The following is a 21,625-nucleotide window of genomic DNA, read 5'->3' as shown; positions in this document are numbered from 1 at the left end:
ATTTTGTCATGTCTTACACTGACCAGTCTCCCTTTACCCACTTTCCTGTTGTCCGTATCCCAGGGAGGGGGTTATATGTAGATCCTTGTGATTGGTTCCCCCTCCCCCCTCTTCCCCTCACCCTCCTGGTATTGCTACTGTCATTATTGGCCCCAAAGGGTTTATCTGTCCTGAATTCCCTATGTTTCCAGCTCGTATCTGTACCTGTGCACATGCTCTGGTCTAGCTGGATTTGTAAGGTAGAATTGGGGTCATGATAGTGTGTGGGAGGGAGGAAGCATTTAAGAACTAGAGGAAAGTTGTATGTTTCATTGGTGCTACACTGCACCCTGACTGACTCGTCTCCTCCCTGTGACCCTTCTGTCAGGGCGTGCCCGTGGCCTACGGATGGGCTTTGGGTCTCTGCTCCACACTCTCCCTCATTCACAGTGATATGATTTTTTGTTCCTTGTTGCCTGATACCTAATCCTGTTGACCTCATGATCACACAGGCTGGTGTGCTTCTTCCATGTGTGCTTTGTTGCTTCTCAGCTATGTGGCCACTTGTTTACTTGCAAACCTTTAAGACCCCAGATGCCCTATCTTTTGATACCGGGCACCATCAGCTTTCTTCACCACCTTTGCTCATGCACCGATTTGGAGCCTGTCACTCTTGATGAGAATGAAAACCTTGTCCTTCCTTCTCCCTGGGGCAGCTGGTAGTTTCCAGCCATTGACCTTAGGGTTAGTAGCCCAACAAGTATCCATTATGCCACCCCGCTCCTTGACGTAGTACTAATAGTGTGGTAGTAATAAAAGGAACTACATACGGTACTGTACTGAAGAGAGAGGAGAATGAATCAGTGTGGTGCATGTGTGTGTCTATGTGTGTCTAGGCTCACAGTATTGTACAATAACATCTTAAGACAGCTCGGATAGCAAGAAGAAAGATGACGATTACAGGTTAGCACTTTCCCTCATCAATGCCTTGCCCACCAGAGGGGCACTGGTGAGGGCACTGGGAGAGCTGTGAGCTTGGCGGGATGGCGAATGTTGGAGAGCGCACACGCGCACACACACACACACGGCTTTGGTTTGTGACCTAGGACATACCCAATAGGAGGGGCCTTCGCAAACTTCATCAGGGAAAGGATCCAGGAACATTTCCACCTCCTTTTTGAAGCCTCCCCATATAAGCAACCAGCTGCCGTCAAGCTGGCTCCTTGCTACTCCTGGCAGCCGTGGTGTGGGTGTCAGTAGCACTGAGCTCTGAGGGTGTCCATGGGGCTGGTTTTCCACAAGGATGACCAGGCTTTTCCTCCAAGGCTCGTCAAGCCGGTTTGAACCTCCAACCTCTCCGTTTGTGCCGCAGCGTGTGCAGCGTGTGTGTGACCAGGTGGAGAGGGGGGTCAGGGGGAAGGTTTGCAGGAGGAGCCCCCTGTTGCAATGTTGTGCTCTTCGGTCTGAGTTGCTGCTGCTCCGATGAAAACACACTAGTCCAAAGGCTCAGTGGTTAAGTGCTCAAAGAAAGGCCAGCAGATGAAACCCTCCAACCCTCCAGAAAGGGGGGTTGGGGTGGGACAGTCAGCCTAACTCAAGATCTCAGTCTTGGAAACCCTGTGAGGCCGTTTTTCTCTGTCCCATGGGGTTGCAATTAGTCAGAGGGCCATGGGTCTATAGGGGAGCAAGGATGAAATGCCCAACTGCGAGCCTAAAGGCCGGCGGTTCAGAGCCCCGGCTGCTTCCACCTGCCTCTGAGCCTGCAGAGCCCGTCAACAGCCCACGGTGGTCTCCCCACTGGCAGGAAGGCTCGCCTTGGCGAGCAGAGGAACCAGAGCAGCTTTTACAGGAAGGCAGCAAAAGGCATATTGGTGGCAGTCTGCAACGCTTGAGTTGGGTTCAGGGGACACCCACAGCGTGGTCCCCAGGGGCTGTCCCCAGCCCTGACCGAGTGGGAAGTCTGAAGCCATTTCAAGGAGCCAACTCTCTTCCTAACTCCTCCTGGCAGTTAGTGCACTTCTTAGGCCTTGAAGTCGGCGGCGGCTGAGACTTGGCCCTGCTTTGTGGAAGCATCTTCAGCTCTCTGGCTCATGATCTTACTCACAGGTAGAAAGACAGGCCTAGTAGTTTTGGAAAATAAAACTTTGCAGATTCTCCACACTTTCTTGTACCTGCATCTATCCAGATGTTACTGGTGTATCTGGCACATTAAATAAAAGAGAAATTTAAAAATAGCAGAGAGGCGCAAGATGTCAAGGGCCTCTCTGTTTTGTATCTGTGTGCTTCTATTATTGTTGATTGCTGACCAGAGTCCTGCGGTACGAATGGTATTGGGATTCTATCAGTTCCCCGTCAGACATTGCTATTGCAGATCAGGCTAAATGGCGTAGCCCCTCTGATGGCCGTCTCTGTGCAGTTGAGTCAGGTGGTTTCCTGGGGGCAGCTGTCATCAGACGTCGTCTGGATGTTGGAGGAGTGGCCCTCATTGCACAGGTGGCCGCACTTGGCTGTCTCCCAGGCAGCAGATCCTAGTTCTTGCCTAAGTTTTCAGACAGTCCTGAAAAGGACTGAGGACTCCTGGGGGCAGGAGGGGTTCTCAGGAGCGCAGGGCGCTACTTCTGAAATACTCATGGTGCCTGAGGGGTGCTAGGGGCCACACTGGGTCCTCGGACAGGAGGCTAGGAGAAACCAACCAGCTTTTCATTTGACCTTGGCTTTAGCTCTTGAAGCGCCCTGGTGGCGCTGTGGTTTGGGCATTGGGCTGCTAGCCAAAGGCCAGCAGTTTGGACCCGGCAGGAAGCTGCTGTGCCAGGGAGAGAGGCGAAGTGTCCATTCCCAGAAACCCCACGGCCAGGCCTGCTGTCTGACCGGGCGGGCTCGTGCGGCTGGTTTGTTTCCCGCTTCAGTGAAGTCTTTCTGTGAACGTCATGGCTGCTGTGGACACTTGTCACCAGCCCTTGTTGGGCCATTTTAGTCTCTCTGTGATGGTTTCTTACTTGTGGGAGAATGGGGATCGGCCACCTCTGACCTGGAGGCCTGTGGCCAGGGCTGCAGGAGCCCAGCTCGCTCTGACGTGGTCAGGGTACGCTTGTGTAATTGTTCCATGCAGCTTGGGTTGGGGACGTGGGGCGAATGGAGACTTGTGAAGCACAGGAGGGAGTCTGGCGTCTGTCTGGAAGCATCTCAGTGACACGTCTTCAGAATGGAGATGCCCAAGGGCGGCTGAAGCCAGTGCGGGGCTGTCGCTCAGCGGTGCAGGGCAGGGACACGGAAGTAGGCCCCGGCCAACCCAGCCCCTTGAGAGGATCCTGGCACCGGAAGGACCAGGGAATGCCGAGAATACAGCAAGGTGGCCAGCACATCAAGGCCTGTCAGTTAGGTGACAACAGACACACACTTGCAGGCACATACAGATGGCAGTGCCAGTCTTCACAAGTGCCAGCTTGCTTCAGTGTCTTAGAGACCCCAGAGATGATGTATCCTGCCTGGGGCCCCTGAGGAGTTGTGAGCTTTATTCTTAACTTGCCCCTAGAAGCCACATCCCCCTTTCAGTGACAGTGCCTCTGCAGCCCATACCAAGGACACGACTCCCTGCTTGGGGGAGGTGATTCCAGTGAGCACTAGCCGATGGGTCGGAGGCATCATTGAGGGCATTTGAAGTCCAAAGGCCTGTGGGCTGTTGAGTGTGCAGCTGCCCCTTCCTCGGAGCGGAACGGGCGGTAATCTCCCTGGCCTTGGGGTTGCCGTGAGGATCAGGTGCACCTTCGGAGAAGGAGCACAGAAAGCCCAGCGCGTGTCCTGGTGCGGCTGTGCCACCAGCAGCCCAGACCTGGTATAAGGCTAGTGTCTGCTGTAAGCCCAGTGCCCGTCGGCTAAGCAGTAGGCCTAACCGTGCGCCCGTGCCCTGTGCTTCCTTGCAGTCTTCCAGCAGCGAGAGCGGCGTCAGCAGCAGCAGCAGCAGCATCAACAGCCCGGACCGGGCCAGTGGGCCCGAGAGCAGCTTAAACCCAGGCAGGGCCGGCTCCAGCCCCACCACGCCCCAGCCTGCGCCCGAGCAGTCTGCGCTCTGCCAGGGCCTGTACTTCCACATCAACCAGACCCTGAGGGAGGCGCACTTCCACAGCCTACAGCACCGCGGCCGGCCTCCCACATGATGCCCGGCCGGGCTGGCCTTCTGTGAAGGGACAGCGCTGGGCAGGGGCTGCTTCAACCCAACGACCGCTTCTCAAGAATTGCACACAAAACAAACAAAACACAAACAGGTGCCTGTGGGCTCTTGGGTCTGTCTGAGAACAGGTGACGGGCCGTCATTCCCGGGTGGTTTTGCTGCACGCGTGCAGCCTCAGAGGGGGCTCTGGACCGTCTTTTATAGGATTCTTTTAGGGGTACGCAGCCTGCATTGGCCCCCTCGTCTGCCCACAGATCTGCCCACGAACGCTCTCTGTCAATGGCCTTTGAACATGCGGGGCCTTCAGTTTTTAACTCAATAAACTAGTGAAGACTGTCTAGTTTCTGTGAGAAGAAATTAAGTCTCCCTCCACCCCTCCCACAAAAGCTAGAAAGCTCGCTGCAGCCCTGCACTGAGACGACCTGCTGTACTACCTCTGAGTGTGTAGCTCTCGAAGCCCTCCCCTCTGACCAGCCTGGACGGGGCCAGTGGAGCCCACCCTCCGTCTCCAGAGGGAAGGCCTACCCGGCCCTGCGGCCCCCAGATAGCACGTAACACCCTCCACCCGCCTTCCTCCGGAGTCTGTCAGATTCCGTCGAACACCTCTCGCAGATCCCAGCAGAACACCGAGCTCAGGCTTACTCGCAGACCTGTGGCTTCAGCAGCTGCCGGGGTCTCATGCCCGATCCGCCCTGTGGAGGTGCTTGCTAAGGCACCGACGGTGCTGACACTGGGGACCCTTCCAGAACCGACGGCCAGAGAACAAGGACCCAAGGACCTCATGGCTCCCAGAGCCACTGGCAGCACCCGGGAGTCACAGTGCCAGCCCCTCCCCAGCCCGCAGGGGGTGTGGCGAGGAAGAAGGGCAGAGGTGGGCCTGACGAGGTGGCAGTGTTTATTGAGGGGCGGGGCTGCCGTGCTACTTGGTCATGTTCGAGAGCCACCCCAGTTTGAACAGCGAGGACGACGGGGACGTGTCCTCCTCCTCACTGACCAGCTGTCTGAAGAAGGTGCCGGGAAGCGTTGGGTCATCTGCCCGGGGGACAGCCGGGAGGGCAGCCTGCAGAGGGATGCGGAGGAAAGTGCCTTAGAGAACCACCGCCCTCCCCTTCCCCCGCCCCCCTGCAGAGCAGAGCCCGGTTGGCTCTCCGAGGGCTTGGTGGAGTGTCAGGATTTGTTCTGAAGCATGTCTGGGTCTCCGTGGGAACAGGAAGGCTGCATCGCCAGCGCTTTGTCCACCCGTAAAGCCGACCGGGAGGCCCAGCCGTGCGAGCTCAAACCCACGTGCATGCATGGGTCAGATACCCAGAGTGACTCCCGCGGGCCTAGCACGTGCCATCCGGCTGCAACAAAACGTGTATGGAACAGCAGACTCCCTATCTCCCAAGACTCCAGCAAGTTCCCTTGTTACTTCACACCCACCTGGAATCTGGACTTGCCTCCACCCCAAATAAAACCCCAAGTAAGAGCCACCACAGTGCTTGGGCTGGCCCCTCACGCATTGACTTGCTAAGTCAAAAGCCTCCCTCCCAGCATCCCAATTCTTGATGCCTGGGGCCCATTTCCGTTGGGACTGCCTGGTAGCCAACATGGGCGTCCCCACCTGCTAACAGCTCGCCTGGTAACCTGTACTACCCGTCGCGCCGCCATTAAAAGCAGCAGTAGTGCACGTTGTCACTTGGTTTTTTACAGGGGGCTGCCGGGGGGCTCGGAAGGGACTGACCCCTTGTTTGTGGCACTCACCGGGGCTTTTGGGGTGTTCCTGCTGGAGAACTTGGCCTTCCGAGTGCTGGTCATGCTCAGGGGCAGGAGTCCAAACCTCCAAGCCAGGACAGAAGCCCGTCAGCAGTGGGAACAGGCCTTATCGGGGTGCAGCCCCAGCCCTGGGACCCATTTATTTACCTGATCTGACTGGTGGCCAGGGGCAGGATGTTGTGGGGCTCTTGTGAGTTGAAGGTGCTGCTCCTTGGGGTGCCCTGATTCTCAGTGCCAGCGAGCAGTCCAAAGAGCACCTGGCAGGTGAGAAGCGGGTCTCCATCTGAGAGGAGAGCCTGCTTCCCTGCTGCTGCTCGTCAGGGCTGCAGCCTGACCAGCATCCCAGAGAGCTCTCCTGGGCCGGCGCCCCCAATGGGCAGCTGGGAGGGCTCCAAGGTCTTGGGGAAACAGCAACAGCCCCTCCCTGTGGCCAATGGGCCCTCTCCTGGGCCTGCCCTGTGGGGTGGGTGGTGGGGGTGGTGTGTGCATGTGCGGCTGTGCAGTGGGAACTGGGGGCCCGCCGTCTTTGGGAGTGGGCCAATGGGCCCTCTCCTGGGCCTGCTCTGTGGGGTGGGTGGTGGGGGTGGTGTGTGCATGTGCGGCTGTGTAGTGGGAACTGGGGGCCCGCTGTCTTTGGGAGTGGGTCAATGGGCCCTCTCCTGGGCCTGCCCTGTGGGGTGGGTGGTGGGGGTGGTGTGTGCATGTGCGGCTGTGCAGTGGGAACTGGGGGCCCGCTGTCTTTGGGAGTGGGCCAATGGGCCCTCTCCTGGGCCTGCCCTGTGGGGTGGGTGGTGGGGGTGGTGTGTGCGTGTGCGGCCGTGCAGTGGGAACAGGGTCGTCCCGTGCACTCACAGCCGTGCGCTGCACCAGGCGGCTGAGGTTGCTGTTGAGGTGCGGTGTGAAGACGTCCAGGTCGAAGGGGTCCACGAGCCCCTCCAGGTGGTCCACCACGTTCTCCGTCCTGGAAGGCAGGTGGCAGGCGCAGGCTCAGTCTGTGCGGGCACTTGGGATAGAAGGGGAGCCGAAGGCATCGGTGCACTCTGGAAATGGCCAGACTGGATGGACACCGGCCGAGTAATGGATGGATGAGGCTGGGCTGCCAACTGAGGGCCACCGGCCCCTAGGACGGGTGGGAGGAGGAGGATGGCCGGATAGCATGTGGAAGCAGGACGTGCCGGCAGAAAGACCTGGTGCTGTCCCATCTTGTGGAGCTGCCCAGCAGACTAGCACACAAGGGCCACCCTCCCCGTGGCCCTCCACATCCTGCCCCCAACCCCAAAGTTGGTCCAGCAGGCAGCCCTGCTTACACCGTAGCGATGGGAGCAGCTGGGTTTAAAACAACCCCCGCTGTGCACCCCGAGAGGTGGACTTCCGGGGCTGTGTGGGCGTGGTACCTGGGGTCCAGCTTGCCTCGGCCACTCTTCCCCTCGTCACTCTTGGCCGTCAGGACCATGATGAGGTAGCGCAGGTCGAAGAGGAGTTGCAGCGCCTGGTTCTGGGTTATGGGAAACGTGCCTTCTTTCTGTAGGTGGGTGCCCCCGCGGGGAGGGCAGTTAGATGGGCAGCGAGGGGCAGCAGCAGGTGCTGCTGGACACAGCAAACACCAAACAGGTCATGCTAGAGCAGCGGTTCTCAACCTGGGGGCCACAACCCCTTTGGGGGTCAAACGACCCTTTCACAGGGGTCGCCCAGTTAATGACAGTGATGAAGTTAATGAAATAATCTCATGGTTGGGGGTCACCACAACATGAGGAACTGTATGAAAGGGCCGCGGCGTGAGGAAGGTTGAGAACCATTGTGCTAGAGGGTTGGCCTTCCCCTACTCAAAGCCTTTCTAAAGGCCAGTCCTAAAAAGGCCCCGGGACCTGAAGCTGGCAATTTGGATTCAGCTGGAAAAAAGCCCAGTCCTGCCTGTGGGGGAGCGGGCCACTGGGGAACTCGGGCCTGGGAGCACAGGGGGCGGGGAGGGGGCCCAAGCTGATTCCTGAGTAAGATGGCGTCACTAAGGAGATGGGGACCCACCCAAGCAGGCTGGTGATGGCTCACAGCAGGCAGAAGGACGGCTTGGCCGACCGACCAACTGCCCGCCATGGGCATCTCCAGTTCTCAGATGAGCAAGCTGCCTATGCAGTTCCTGGGTCATACTGGGCCCTCGATGCAGGTAAGTGACCTGCCTGATGCCCAGGGCACCCAGGCTGTGCCTGGGCGCTCACCCTGCTTTCTGGGGCTGGGTTGCAGAGTGAAGGCACCCTCCCCAACCCCCCAAGAGTGGCTGTGATTAGAGTCTCATAGCTGGAGGCCATGGCTGGGCATTTTCAGGGGGCCTGTGACTGGCCCCTGAGGTAAGCTGCTCGGGCCTAAGGAAACACTACGGTTGGTTTGCATTTAAGGGAAAACCACCCTGGCCCCTACCTGATTCTGTCTGTCTTCAGAGAGCTTCCCGTAGGCAGCCACGACTTCAGCCAGGCAGCTTTTCAGCATCTCCTGCAATGTCACCTTTGGCAGGGCGTGGCCGCCCACCTGGTTAATTTCCTGGCACAAGCTGAACAGCAAGGACTGCACGTACCAGGAGGGCTGCGAGAGCAAGGGTGGGTATGCCAGGGTGCCAGTCTGCGCCAGCGGAGCCAGAGGTGTGAACAAGCAGACCATGTGGCCTCACAGGGCTGCTACGCCAGGGCCTCGGCCTCTCAGATCATGCCCTGGCCCTGCCAGGTGACAGGCCAACTCAGTGCCCAGCAGGTGGCACTGCGCTTTAATTCCGGGTAACCTGGGCCCAGACACCCACTGACGGCGACCCTCACGGGCAGGGCAGAACTGCCTCAGACGGAGGGCCTTCAAGGCTGAGTCTGTGGAAGCGCACTGCCACCTCGTCTCCCTGAGCAGCCGCGGGTGGGTTGGGACGGCTCAGCTAATGGCACAGCCAGGGCTCCAGCTTCAGGTCAGTAAGGGACACCATGGCCGCAGCAGTGGGCTCACATGTAAGGACAACTGAGCATGCGCAGGCCCGGCCTGGGATCGACTCCAGGTACCTCCCGACAGATGACAAACCAACCATCGCGGCCACCCTGTCCAGAGCAGCTGGCTGGCTGACCGCTAGCCGCCCCCGGTGCAGAGTTCCAAGACCAACTTCCCGCCTTTCCTCGGCCCATGCTCACCTGCACGGGCAGCCGGATCCTGGAGGTGACGCTACCGCCCGCCTCGGTCTCCTCCTGGATCTCCAGCTCCTCCCAGCTGGTGGCTGAGGCCAGGACGGCGCCGGCATCGCCCAACTGCAGTGCCCGGTCGAACCCACGCACCAGAACCTGCCCGCCGTGGATGGCAAAGGCCCCAATGAGCTGGTAGAAGGCGTTTGGAGTAGACGGTCCGCTGCCCACTGCTCTGGTGGTGGCAGGCCACCTCTGAGGTGACCAGCAGAGACTCCAGGGGCAGGACTTCCACCCTTGTCCCAAGATCCCTTCACTTCGCCCAGGGGGGGTGGGGGAGGACAGATTCAGGCTGAGTGACAGTAAGTCGGGGCTAAAACGAGACCCCTCCCTGGGCGGCCTCAGAGGCTGGGTGGGAGGAAGCACGTTGGACATGAGCCTGACTTCCCGCCCACCACATGGCCCTGGAGGACAGAGCAGGGCTGCCCCGGGGGTACCGATGCGGGGGGTCTTTATGGGACCAGCCAGCCTCATCTTTCTCCCTGGGAGCAGCTGGGGGATTTGAACCATCAGTCTGAGGTTTAGCAGCCGGACTCATAGCCCACTATGCCATCAGGGCTCCCTGACTGTATGTAGGTCACCGGAAGGGTTCCTTCGGCAAAACGGTGTGACTACAATAGGCAAGTTGGGGCCACAGCAAGATAAGGCTCCGTCTGGGGACTCTGGGTGAGCACACACAGCTCAGGGAGCTGGTCCTCAGAGGACGGCGGGCCTGACCGCCAAGCCCCCTGCCCATCCGGCCACTCACCTTCACGATGGCCGAGCTCCAGACCCGGAAGGCCAGCACACTCTGCTGGAGCAGGCCCCCCTGGACATCCTGCCACTTGCTCTGCAGAGGCCGTACTTCCGGAGCCTTGCCCTGCCCCTGCTTCTTCAGCGCCCTCACCTCCCTGGCTGGCTTGTCCGAAGAGCCCCCTGCCTTTCCCAGGATGCACTGCTTCAGGTGGGGACACAGCACCCCCAGGGACTGGCAGAGCCTGGCCATGAAGAGCACTGCGTGCAGCCGGGCGCCGGGCAGGGCCTCGGGCCCCTGCATGGCCTCCTCGACGCCCCGCAGCTCAGTGCTGACGCAGCCCTCAATGTGCCTGACGCAGCCCACGGCGTGCGCCTGCAGCATTGCCTGCACAGCCTCCGCATCCGCGAACCGGTTGAAGGCTGAGTTCTTGGGGGGCGGGGGTGCATCCTCGGGGGGCAGGTAGGCCATGATATCGTCCAGCTGGGCCTGCAGTTTGGCATCCAGGGCAGAGCAGAAGCTCTGCACACAAGGTGTCACGGCATGCGCCTTCATGGCCAGGCCGCTGGTGGCAAACTGGGTGCGGTTGGCCACGTTGACCCAGGCGGCGTCGGGGGGCAGGTCACTGGGGCTCTCGGCCCAGAGGAAGAGCGCCATGTTGTGCTCGGAGTGCGCGTGCTTGCTGGGTGGGGAGCTGTTGGCGCCAGGCTCAAGCCCCCGCAGCGCCGAGCCCAGGAGCTCGCTGCAGCTGCTCGAGATGCCCTCGAAGCCTTCTCTCATCAGGGACTGCAAGCGAAGAGGGGAGCGCGTCAGCCACCGCTCCTCCAGCGTGCCCTGACGTCCCCTTTTCAGCTCCAGAACCTGAATCTGGGCCTGGGGTTCACGCCTTCAGAAGAACCGCCCAGGGGCGAGTGAGCAGCAAAGGGCGCAGCTCGGGGCCACCCGCCTCACCTGGAGCCGCTCCAGGAACAGCTGCTGCATCAGGTCCTCCCAGAGCAGCAGTGGCCTGTCCAGTAGCCGCCGGCAGACCACGTTCCAGCTGTGGTCGGTGGCCTCGCTGGTGAGCAGGGCCCACACGGCGTCACGGATCCCAGCCAGGCTCCGCACGCTCTTCACATACAGCAGCAGGTGAGTGAGCCCCCTCTTCATGTCTTCCTTACACCTGCAACCAAACGGCTCTCCGTGGGCCCGGCTCACTCCCACCCCCACCCGTGCCCGCAGGCCCCGGCCTGCCTCCTCACACGTGGATCCATTTCTGCAGCGTGTCCTTCAGGTGGTCCTGGCTGATGGGGTGGGCGAGGGTGCGCAGCTCAGGCTGGAACTCCACGATGGAGGCTGGCAGGTGTTTGAACCAGCTGCCGAGCTTCCCCTCCTGCTGCAGGACCCCAAGGCCCTTCCCTAGAGACATGCGGGGCTCAGCCCTCTTCCTTCGCCTGGCCCAGGGGACGCCCGGTCACCCCACCAGGATCCCCAGCCACACAGAAGCTAATCAGGTTTATTTCATTCCAATGATGAGCAGCGCCACCCAATAAATGAATGCAGAGATGAAGGGACAGGAGGCCTGGAGACCGGGCTTGAGGACCCGCCCCACCTGGAAGAGGAAGCCTCCAGAGGGGGAAAGTCCGACCTCCCTTGCCTGGTCCTCAGCCTCCACTCCCCTAGCCTCAACCCCTCAAGTCTCGCGCCACACCCCCACTCCTCAGCCACGACCCCTTCCTCCCAGCCCACCCTTCTGCACTCAGAATGCTCTCTGCCTGGCTTGCACCCACTGGGCCTTCCGCAGCCCCTCCACCACGCCACCAAAGGCCCTGCTGAGTGCCCGCCCCCACGCGGCCTGTTCTGCCACCTTTACAGCATGGGTCAATAATGGCCTTCTCATGCCAAACTCCGTGCCATCGCGCCATGCTGACTCACAGCGACCCTCTGGGACGGGGTGGAACTGCCCCTGTGGGTTTCTGAGGCTGCCACTCTCCACAGGAGCAGAGAACCCCGTGTTTCTCCCTCGGAGCAGCCGGGGTCTCGAACTGTAGACATCAGACCCCGTGGCCTCTGTGGTTACATACCCGGCTGCGAACCACAGACTGGCATTGTGTGCCAGCAGCTCTGTGGGTGAGGGGACCTGCCATGTGTTTCTGGATGGCTGGCAGCCCAGGACAGGTCTGGGGACAGTGCTACTGTGTCCCACGGGGCCTCTGTGAATCGGCACCTAACTATCTCTGCCCCTTTCCCCAGCCACGGACCTTGACTTCACCAATGAGGGCTGGATCGCTGCCCAGGCCACTGCCCTGTCCCAGAGTCTGTCCCAGGCAGCCGGTTCCCAGAGGACCTGACCGAGAGCTCACCGGCGGAATGTGGGCCTGTGATGGTCTCCAGGGTGGAGAAGAGCAAGCCGCAGGGCAGCGCGGGGTCCGGCCGCTGGCCCTCTGGCAGCGTGTAGAACAGGGCGTGCGCCTGGCTCAGAGTGGTGGCCAGCAGCTCCACCAGGGCGCAGACCTGGGCCTTGGTGCTGGCACCTGTGACAAGGGAGCATTTCTCCTTGAAGCCCCGTCCTGACCCGGCCGCCCCTCCGGGGGGAGCAGGAGCCCCACACGCACCCTGCTGCGGCTGGCTGAGGGGCTTCTGGATGGCGGCCTTTCTGGCGAGCAGGAAGTCGGCCAGGGCTTGGCGCGGGGAGCTCTCCTCCAGGAGCGCTATGGAGCACAGGGCCTCGGCCACGGCTTGGTCAGACACTGCCGGGCATTTGAGCAGCTGCCTGCTTTCCTGCAGGATGGTTGACCTGGAGGAGGCAGGGCAAGAGGCCCAGAGGAGGCCGCCCCCTGGCACATCAGCAGTGGTCCCACACCACGACCCAACTCAGTGCCCTCCAGCCCATGCTGACTCACGGCCACCCACCCTGCAGGACAGGGACGAGCTGCCCCTGTGGGTTTCCAAGGTTGTAACTCTTTACTGGAGTTTCCAAGCCACCCACCCCCACCCCACGTCCCTCCCAGTGGCTGGTGGATGTGAACTGCCCACCTTGGGGTTAGCAGCTCAACCTGGCACCCACTAGGCCACCAGGGCTCCTGGGTAATGGTACAGGGTGGCCACAGCCAGAGGTCTTGAAGCGGGACTCCCTTACCGGAAGTGGCTGGCCGCGGCCACCTGGCGGATCAGTATAGGGAAGCGGGAGAGGACAGGGCTGCCCAAGGGGTTGGAGGAGCCCAGGCGGAGCAGTCGGTGGAGGTGGCAGCAGAGCAGGTAGAGGCGCGTGGCAGGCAGGTACTGGGAGGCCTCCGTGGCGCTCCACATCTGCTCGGGGATGGCCAGCAGCAGCTTGATCTGGGCCGCAGTGCTGTAGAACCTCAGCTGGGACGGCGGCGGGGCCTGTGGGGTGTGCGGGAACTAAGTCGGGGCTGAGCACAGGCCTGTGAGGACCTTCGGAGCGTGGGGAGAAGGCGGACTGGGGCGTTTCAGGGCAATAAGCCCGCAGGAGGATAACACATTAAGCTGCTAACTGCAAGGTTGGCAGTTCAAAGCCACCAGCCGCTCCACGGGAGAAAAACGGCTTCTACTTTCATAGACCCTGGGGCCAGGTCTACCCTGTCCTGTAGGGTCACTGTGAGGCGGCATTGACTGAAGGGCCGAAGAAAGCCTGATCTGCCAGCACTCAGCTGGAACAGAAGTGGGGGTCGGAGCGTTCCTGCACGCCGTAGAATCTCCCACGGCAAGCACCTTTTGAGGGCATCTTTGCTGGAGCCATGGAGGCAGCCTGGTGGTGCACTGAGCTGCTGACCACAAGGCCGGCCGTTTGAAACCACCAGCTGCTTCTTGGGAGAAAGAAGAGGCTTTCCACTCCCGTCCAGAGTGACCGTCTTGGAAGCCCCCAGGACAGTTCTCCTCTTACCTGTAGGGTCACCGTGGGCCGGAGTGGCCTGGATGCCAGGGAGTCTGGTTCTGCTTGGCCTCACGGAGAGACAAACACTGCACTATCTCACACCAGGGTGATCTGGCTCTGCATCTGCCACCCCATCAATGGCCTGGGTTAATTCTGGTGATCTGGCTGGCCAGGTGAGTGTCCCCCTCCTCCCTCACTGCTCCTTGGGGGGATGTCCCTCCTGAGGCTGTAACCTCGCCTGAAGAGGACCATTCTCCAGCAAGGATCTATGAGTGGCTGCGGCTCCTGGTAGACCCTCCAAACAAGCCCCCCAGGCCCCTCTCACGCTGGTTAAGGGCGACCCTCCCTGTATGCTGATAGCAACACGGGGCCTTTCGACCCCCTGGGTGGGGGACTCTCTCCTTCCCCCTCTGATGGCCCTGCCCATTTCCTCCTGTTTCTCTGAGTGCCTCACGGACTTCTCTACCGCCTTCTTTTCTCCACCACACTCACCTCCACACCTCTTCCTCATCTTTACCTGGGGATTCCCTTCCCGCCAACACCCCCTCTAAGCAGAAGCCGGCGGCTAGAGTCACCTTTGGTCCCCCGACTCCTATGCCGGCCTCTGCTGCTGCTATGGCTGGGGCGTTTCTCCTCGTTGGGACGCACTGCCAGCCTGGCTGCTGCTGCCGCCTCGCTCTGCATGTTTGAGAAGCATTCTCCCGCAGGACCGAACATCGTAGCCTCGAGTCTTAGCACACTCAGCCACCCTGCTCCCAAAGCCCCAGGACCTCCGAGTCCTTCTGAGGGTTCTGCGACTGTCCCCACACCGAGGCCTGGTCCCACTCACCATTCACACGTTTTCACACTTGGGTGAGTGCCAGCCCCCAACTCGCTGTTCCTCCTCGGCTTCTACCCTCCTACCCTTTCCTTGGCCGTCACATGACCTTCTTGACTCCATTTTCATGGGCTCCTCATGGCTAGGGATTACGTGGTGGCCAAAGAGTTCTTTTCTGCGCCTGGGACCAAGTGGGCGCTGTGGTTTTCCATTAGGGCCCACGGAGTGAGTTCCCGCCCATAGCAACCCTGTGGCTCCGAGCCATCTTTACCAAGTGGGAGCCCACGGCTGGAGTCACTGCATCAGCTGGTCTTCCCTGAGGACCCCTACTATACCAAGCATGATGCCCTTTCTCCAGGGACCGGTCCCTCTGATTCTATGCACACGTTCCCCAGGAGCATCTAGTGCCCCAGAATGCCCATTTTCCACAATGGTATCTGTCCACAGCCTGTTAGGTGTCTTTGCACAGCCAGTAAAGCACAGGCAGACATCTGCTTCCAGCAGACATCAGCAGTGACATCCCTCCTTCAACGTCTTCACCTGAATCCAGCTTGAACCTCCAACCTTTCCGCCTTGCAGTGGCAGCCTGGGCTGCCCAGGACGCCCACTCTACTGATCAAGACCACCTCCTCCACCTGGGTTCTAATCAGTAATGTTTGGGGTGGGGGCTGGGGGGCGGAGAACTTGTAGGATAACTCTAATGCCTGGGCCCTGGTTGTGTACGATGACAACAACCCCTAAGAGTGCAGCCTCGTCCCTGGCTCACCCACTGCCTTCTCGTTGATTCTGACTGCAGCCCCCGAGGGTTTCCGAGGCCATAACTCTTTCCGGGGGTAGAAAGCCTCATCTTTTCTCCCATGGAGCTGCTGGGGGCTTCAAACTGCTGACCTCGCAGTTAGTAGTCCAATGTGCAATCCACGTTGCCACCATGGCTGGAAAGTGGGGACTCAAGGGCCAGCAAGACCCTCCCAGAGGGTGGAAGGCTCTGGGCGTGTGTAAGTTATTCCAGGGAGGGGAGGTGCGCACGTCAGGAAGCAGGCGACGTCAGGATGGTAAACCGGCGTGAGTTGTGCTGAGCAGTCAGGCTGGGAAACGCCATTGGCCCCCTTGCACCTGCTCTGCATCCGCATCCCTAGAGTCCAGCCTTGGGAGCCCGGGGGGCGCCAAGCGAGGCCGGGGAGACCCGGCGACTCCACGTGATGCGAGAAGGGGAGCCCGGGGGGCCCCACAAGTACAGGTGGGGAGCTCCGAGGGTCTTCCTGCCCCTCTGCCCCCGGGACGGCAAGTGAGGCCGCAGGGGGCTGGGCGACACTGACCTGGGAGGGCGGCGGCCGGGACGCGGCGGGGGCGGCCTGGCGGAGGCGGGCGCAGTATCGGTCGGTGGCCCGCACGGCGTCCACCAGCCCGTCGGCGCAGCGGCGCATCTGGCCGATGGTGTCGGCCGCCTCGATCAGGTCGCGGTACCGCTCGCCCACCATCTGCCGCAGCTCCTCCTTCTTGTGCTCGATCTCCGCCCGCACCTGGCGCTCCAGGCCGCGGATCTCCTCCGCCCCGTGCGTCTCGAAGAGCGCCGCGGGGTCGCGCAGGTCCAGCCGCTTCATCGCCGAGGAGGCCGTCGTGGCCGCCATGGTGGCCGGGCTGCTGCCGGAAGGGCCACTTTCGCCAGCTGGCCCGCCCCGCGGGGCGCCATCTGAGTTAGGGGCAGGCGCACTTCCGCCCCGCCGGGCGCCACGTTTGTTAGGGGCAGGCGCACTTCCGCCTCCGCCGGGCGTCACGTTTGTTAGGGGCAGGTGCGCTTCCGTCTCCGCCGGGCGTCACGTTTGTTGGGGGCAGGTGCGCTTCCGCCCCGCCGGGCGCCAAGTTTGTTGGGGGCTGCGCCTGCGCAGCGGAAGAGGCCGGGGCCGGCGTCCGCGCGAGTAGGTGGTCAGCGTCGAGTAGGCGTCCTGGGGACGCGTCGGAGGGGCACGGGTTGGGGAGTGGCTGCTCGTCGGGCCCCGACCTTCCAGGTCGGCAGTTCGAAACCACCAGCAGGCTCCAATCGAGGGTGACCTAGAGAGGCACTGAATCTCCACCAGCAGAGTTTCGTTAGAGTGGAGAGCCGGGGGGCAGAGGTGAGGAAGGGGGACGTTAGCTTACCCTGCTCCCCAGCCCCCCAAAGCTAGGCGGGGCTTAGGGCTCTGATCCAACCCCTCCCTGCACAGTGAGCCCGGGGAGGTCGTGCAGATTCATTAACATTTGGAGAGACAGGTGGGGTTTGCCCAGAACAGGTCGGCTGGGTTAAGTGGGTGCCTGCTCAGCTGGCCTTCACGAGGGGTTCTGCTTGCAAGGGCTTCCCTACCAGAGAGCAAGACTTATTATGGGATGTCGCACGTGGTTGCTGTGGTCCCTGGGGAGCATTCCCCGCCTTTGCTGGCCTTCCCCGGGCACGGTGGGCACACTGGCCTTACCCGGGGCACGCTGACCCACAGTGGCCCAATAGGGCACAGTAGAGCTGCAACTCATCACCGGAGTAGGAAGCCTCCCCTTTCTCTCACGGAGCGGCTGGGGTTCCAAACTGCTGACCTTGAGCTTGGAAGCCCAACTTGTAAGCGGCCCTCCACCCTTGATAGAGCCTCGAACTGGCCGCCTGCCTGGGAAGGCGGGTGGTGGGCCTGGAGGAGAAGGAGTCACGATTGAGCAAGCACAACTTGAGGTGGGGAGGGAGGAGACCCCTGGAAATGACTCAGTGGTAACCAGATTCATGGAGTGTGGCCTGTCCCTCCTGACATTTCCAAGGCTGTCTGTTGAAAACCTGTTTACTGTGGAAAATTTCATTTTTCTCCAGTACCGCCTTGGTGGAGAGATGGAGTGACAGACAGACCCACAAGCTCGCCATCCACCAGCTTGCCCCAGAGAGCACCGCTTGGCCGTGTGGACAGGTGCTGGTGACAGCTCTGGGTGTCCACAGGGCTTTCCTACCAGACTTACTCCGTTCTCCGTGTCCCCCTGCCCCTTGTTCCTGCCTGTCCTCCCAGCCTGGTCCTCCAGTGTCCCCAGGGAGCTGCCGCCTAGCTTACTGATAGATTCACGCCGTTATGAGTCAGAGGGTGCTAAGTGCTCGTCCCAGAGACCCTGACCGATGGCACATGCTGGCTGAGTTCCAGCTCCCTGAGCTCGTGGAGGAAGCCTTTCCAGCATGGGGCGGGGGGACAGGGCGGTCAGTGTGGGGGTCTGGGGACTGGTATGAGGTGCCCTGCACTTTTGCACAACACCTGCGATGTCTGTCCAGCGGAGGAAAGACAGGTTGGGCCGCAGACTGCCTCTGCTGCCGGGGTGGCTCAGAAAGGAGTCCACACCCCACCTTGTCCCTCTGCCCCGACAGAACAGCCACGCTGGGGTGTCTAACACACTAAGGTGACCAGATTTTAACATTGGTAAAGCGGGACACCATTGACGGGGGTGGGGGTGTGTGGGTGGGGGTGGGGGTTCTTGATTAAAAATTTGGTCTATATGGAGCAACAAAAATTTTCATAGAATGCAAAAAATAGTATTGTAATATATTTTTTAAAATTTCAACATAAGTACAATTTACAAATATAATACATTAAAAATTACGTATAGTATTTTATCCTTTGGCATATTTCTCACTTGAGTGAATTTTTTTAGTAGATTGCTGTCGTTTAAAAGGTCATGAAAATTTTCACAAGAATTCATTAAATTATATTTCACACATCAAATGGCTTTCAAAGTCTCAACACTTAATTGTGATTTTTCTGATGTCCACACTTTATTTACCGTAGGAAAAACTCGTTCAGTCGCAGCATTGGTTCCTGCTAAGGACAGCACATATTCCACAATTTTAATGCATTATTGTATGGAACATGGTTTGTTTCAAAATGATGAAATATTTCTAACCATTTGTTCTCTATTGTGATTTTTGCTGATGCCCAATGTATTCCTTATCAATGTATTTTTTAAATAATGATACCTCATTAAAAAGATCATATTCGGAAATACTACTAATGGGAAATTTTGAGTAATATGATCGAATGATTTTTGCACATCATTCCAATTAAGTTCTTGTTTTAATGTAACCCAATGAAAATGTTCAATATCATTGTAATGTACCGTTCACTCTATTAAATAATCTATGCAGTTACTATAGAACTTTTTAACGTGATTCATGATATATGCACGATTTATTGCACCTTGTTCTTCTGCTGGCTTATACTATTAAGGATAGTTAACGGAAGAAAATTATTTTCTCACCGCTCTTGACACTGAAATTTTAAATTATTAACTTCATTTGCTACTTCGATCACTGAAATGTTGTCACCTTCAATAAGTTTTATAGCATTTTGAAAAAGAGTTGCTTGATTGTGTACAAACTCTAGCCAAAATTTTGAAGATTCTTTTTCAAAAACCTCTTCTAACATTCTAGGACATTTATCCTGTGATAGAAAGTAGGATTTCAAAGGATCGTATATTTTCAAAATTCTTCCGACAGCTGGCAAAAGAGCTAACCAGCAAGTATTTTCTGATATTCGGCTTCCGCAGTTTCACAAAATTCTTTAAGCATTTCAATGCGCACAGTGTATATATAGAAATAAGAATATATTTTGATAACATTTTCCACATCTATGGCAACAAATCAGCAGCTGTTTGAATGGCGTTATGTATTGTGTGCGCTGCACAGCCAACACCAATAATATTTTGATTAAGGTTTTTGTTTATAAAAAATGTTATTTGCACCTCTTCTCGCTTTTCCTCCAGAATTTGCGTTCGTGTTGTCTGCACAATACGCAATCATTTTATGTTTAAAAATTTCCCCCCCAAAATATTAATAATGGAACTGAAAATTATTTCAGAAGTTTCGCCGGGCAAAAAAACGAAATCTAAAATTCTAATTTTTATTCCAATTTCTGAATCAAAACATCTAATAATGGTTGGGAATAACTTTATATCCTTATGATTAGATGCATCAGAATATATGGATGTGAAATTAATTTTTTCTAGATTTTTGTTTAATTGTGAAAGTGCATATGGGGAAAGCACATTACATGCGATTGCCTCGGATTTTGTTCTAGGATTTGTTCTAGGCACATTCTTTGCTGACTAACTTGCCTGACAGCTTGTGATGGACAGTCCATAGATCTGAAGGAGTGATTGTGATCAGTAGCATGAAAAGACGTAAGTCTTCTGCTAACGCTAAGTTCTTTTCTTCGGCTCCATAAGTTGTTTTCCAAAAAAAATCTGTATTTTGGAGGAAGATGCAGCAGTATTTAAATATCTTTTATGTTTCTGTGTCTCCAAGTACTTTGAAATATCATTCTTCCCGCCGTGTGAAATAGAAAATTCACCATTACATTTCTCACATTTTACCATGTAATCGCTTTTGGTTTTTCTATTAAAAGGAAATTCACTTTTTAGATCATCGTTGAATTTGCATCCTCTTTTCTTACTCATTATGTTAAAAATCTAAAAAAAATTTTTTCAGTTATATTATAAATTATGATATACATATGGCTTAAAAACACAGTAAGTCGGTACATAATTACATGAACATATTTTATTGTTTAGTTTAGAAATTAAGTTAGATTGTTATAAAGTAACTATATTTTAAAAATTATTTTAATTTTAATCCTATATTTCTTTCTAAATAATAACAATACTAACTTGTATTATTTTTTCTCTGAATTTGCTATAACGTAAGTTGTGTCACGGCACTAGACTTTTTGCCGTCACTATAAAATATAAATAATACAAGTATTATTTTCAAGAAAATTTATGTATTTATGAAATAAATAAATAACTGACCTAAATTATCTGAATAGCTGATTTGTTGACATCACTTGTTTAACTAGCACGAGCATGCAGTACAATGTGTATCGTCTGAGAGACAGTTACAAAATGTTTTTGTTGTTGCCAATGCCCCACAATGCCATTGTTCATTAAGTCCAAACAATGGTGGTCAAATTCTAACACTGATCAACCATGTGAACTTTGATAAGCAGTTCTCGATAATCAGTTCTCAACAATTATTTGTTATTATTAAAGTTTAACATTATAAAATTAACAAAAATAATATAAAACTCATATCCTGGCAAAATAGCCATAAGGCAGCCGAAAATTGTATATTCCCTAGCTTGTCGTGCATTCTTTCCAAACATCGGGACTTTTTTAAAACGCCGCGGGACGCGGGACAAATTGTTAGAAATCAAGACTGTCCTGCCAAAAGCGGGGCGTCTGGTCACCTTATAGTAGCACACGTGGGCTTTCCCTCCTTTGAGAGACGAGAAGTTTGAACTCTGGATACTGTTCCTGCAGGAGGCTCGCTCCCTCTCTCACCCTGGGCCTAGAGGGAGGTCCTGGGCTCCTGGGCTTGTATCCTCAGGCTTCTGGTGGTCTTCACGGCAAGGCGTATGTATGCCTTCCTCCCCTCAGGGCTTGCTTGCCTGCGATTCATCAGTCTGTCCTTTTTGTCTCAGAAGAGACTGCGCTCAGATACCCCTGCTCGAATAGTACTGCCCCGCTAACATACCAAACAGAACCAGCGGCAACCCTCCCCAGAGGAGATGATTGTAAGCACCGCACCGAGAGGCACAGGCACACTGCGATTTGGGGTGGAGGCACGGATCCAGCCGAGGCCGGCGGCCGGCCCAGTTCACCAGTCGCCCTGCGGTGCCGGGGAACAGCCCCTCCTCGTCAGCTTCCACGTGCTCTGTCAGAACCAGGGTGGGCAAGAGCCAGGCTCCAGGGGCTGGGCGGGCCCAGGTACAGAGATGGGGAAGGACCCCCTTTGTCCTCAAGGTGGTGGGAGGTAGATGAGTCAGCCCAGGGCGCCTCCTACTTTATGGCTACAACATGGTGTGGGTTGAGGGGTGAGTGTGTGTGTGTGAGATAACTCCTGGTGTTAGGCTCTTTTCCTTCCACTCAAAAACTCAAACTTACCTCCTTGAGTCCCTTGACTCATGGTGACCCCCTAGGATGGTAGAGCTGCCCCTGGGTTTCCCAAACTAGCTCTCCACAGGAGTAGACAGCCTTCTCTTTCTCCTGTGGCCCGGCTCCTCGCCCACTGTGCCGCCAGGGCCCCTGTCTGGTGGTGGTGGTGGAGGTG

At 57.1% G+C, this 21,625-nt stretch overlaps 2 protein-coding genes across 3 annotated transcripts in view; one reads left to right on the top strand and one right to left on the bottom strand.

Annotated features, from left to right (window-relative positions):
* Positions 1-5,816, top strand: part of FAM104A (family with sequence similarity 104 member A) — a 19,024-nt gene extending 13,208 nt beyond the window's left edge. The window contains exon 3 of the mRNA XM_004709168.2: positions 3,900-5,816. Coding sequence (XP_004709225.1) covers positions 3,900-4,133 — 234 coding nt within the window. The 3' untranslated portion in view covers positions 4,134-5,816. The remainder of the gene's footprint in view (positions 1-3,899) is intronic.
* COG1 (component of oligomeric golgi complex 1) lies at positions 5,026-16,157 on the bottom strand. 2 transcript variants are annotated; one of them, XM_045299373.1, is made up of 14 exons: positions 15,846-16,157; positions 12,957-13,201; positions 12,433-12,614; positions 12,181-12,351; positions 11,080-11,236; positions 10,790-11,000; positions 9,854-10,624; positions 9,058-9,204; positions 8,315-8,476; positions 7,297-7,424; positions 6,755-6,863; positions 6,050-6,159; positions 5,891-5,966; positions 5,026-5,207 (listed from the first exon to the last, which is right to left on the bottom strand). In XM_045299373.1, the coding sequence occupies exons 1-14, from the start codon at positions 16,155-16,157 to the stop codon at positions 5,067-5,069; spliced, it is 2,922 nt and encodes a 973-aa protein (XP_045155308.1). In that variant the 3' UTR covers positions 5,026-5,066. The 2 variants fall into 2 exon arrangements, with proteins under 2 accessions (XP_045155308.1, XP_045155309.1); XM_045299374.1 differs by lacking the exons at positions 5,026-5,207; positions 5,891-5,966; positions 6,050-6,159 and having other exon boundaries at positions 6,831-6,905.
* Positions 16,158-21,625: the final 5,468 nt, after the last annotated feature.

The sequence above is a fragment of the Echinops telfairi genome, unplaced genomic scaffold, assembly GCF_000313985.2.
Source record: "Echinops telfairi isolate 266 unplaced genomic scaffold, ASM31398v2 ScPeMD7_7458;HRSCAF=8496, whole genome shotgun sequence".
Lineage (NCBI taxonomy): Eukaryota > Metazoa > Chordata > Mammalia > Afrosoricida > Tenrecidae > Echinops > Echinops telfairi.
Note: the sequence above shows the minus strand (reverse complement) of the source record. Positions and strands in the feature narration are given on the sequence as shown.

Coding starts and splice junctions, on each gene's coding strand:
- COG1 (XM_045299373.1), bottom strand. CDS start 16,157: ATGGCGGCCACGACGGCCTCCTCGGCGATGAAGCGGCTGGACCTGCGC. Junction 10,625..10,789: donor TGTTCCTGGAGCGGCTCCAG/GTGAGGCGGGTG, acceptor CTTCGCTTGCAG/TCCCTGATGAGAGAAGGCTT. Junction 6,160..6,754: donor GCCTGGTGCAGCGCACGGCT/GTGAGTGCACGG, acceptor CTCACCTGCCAG/GTGCTCTTTGGACTGCTCGC.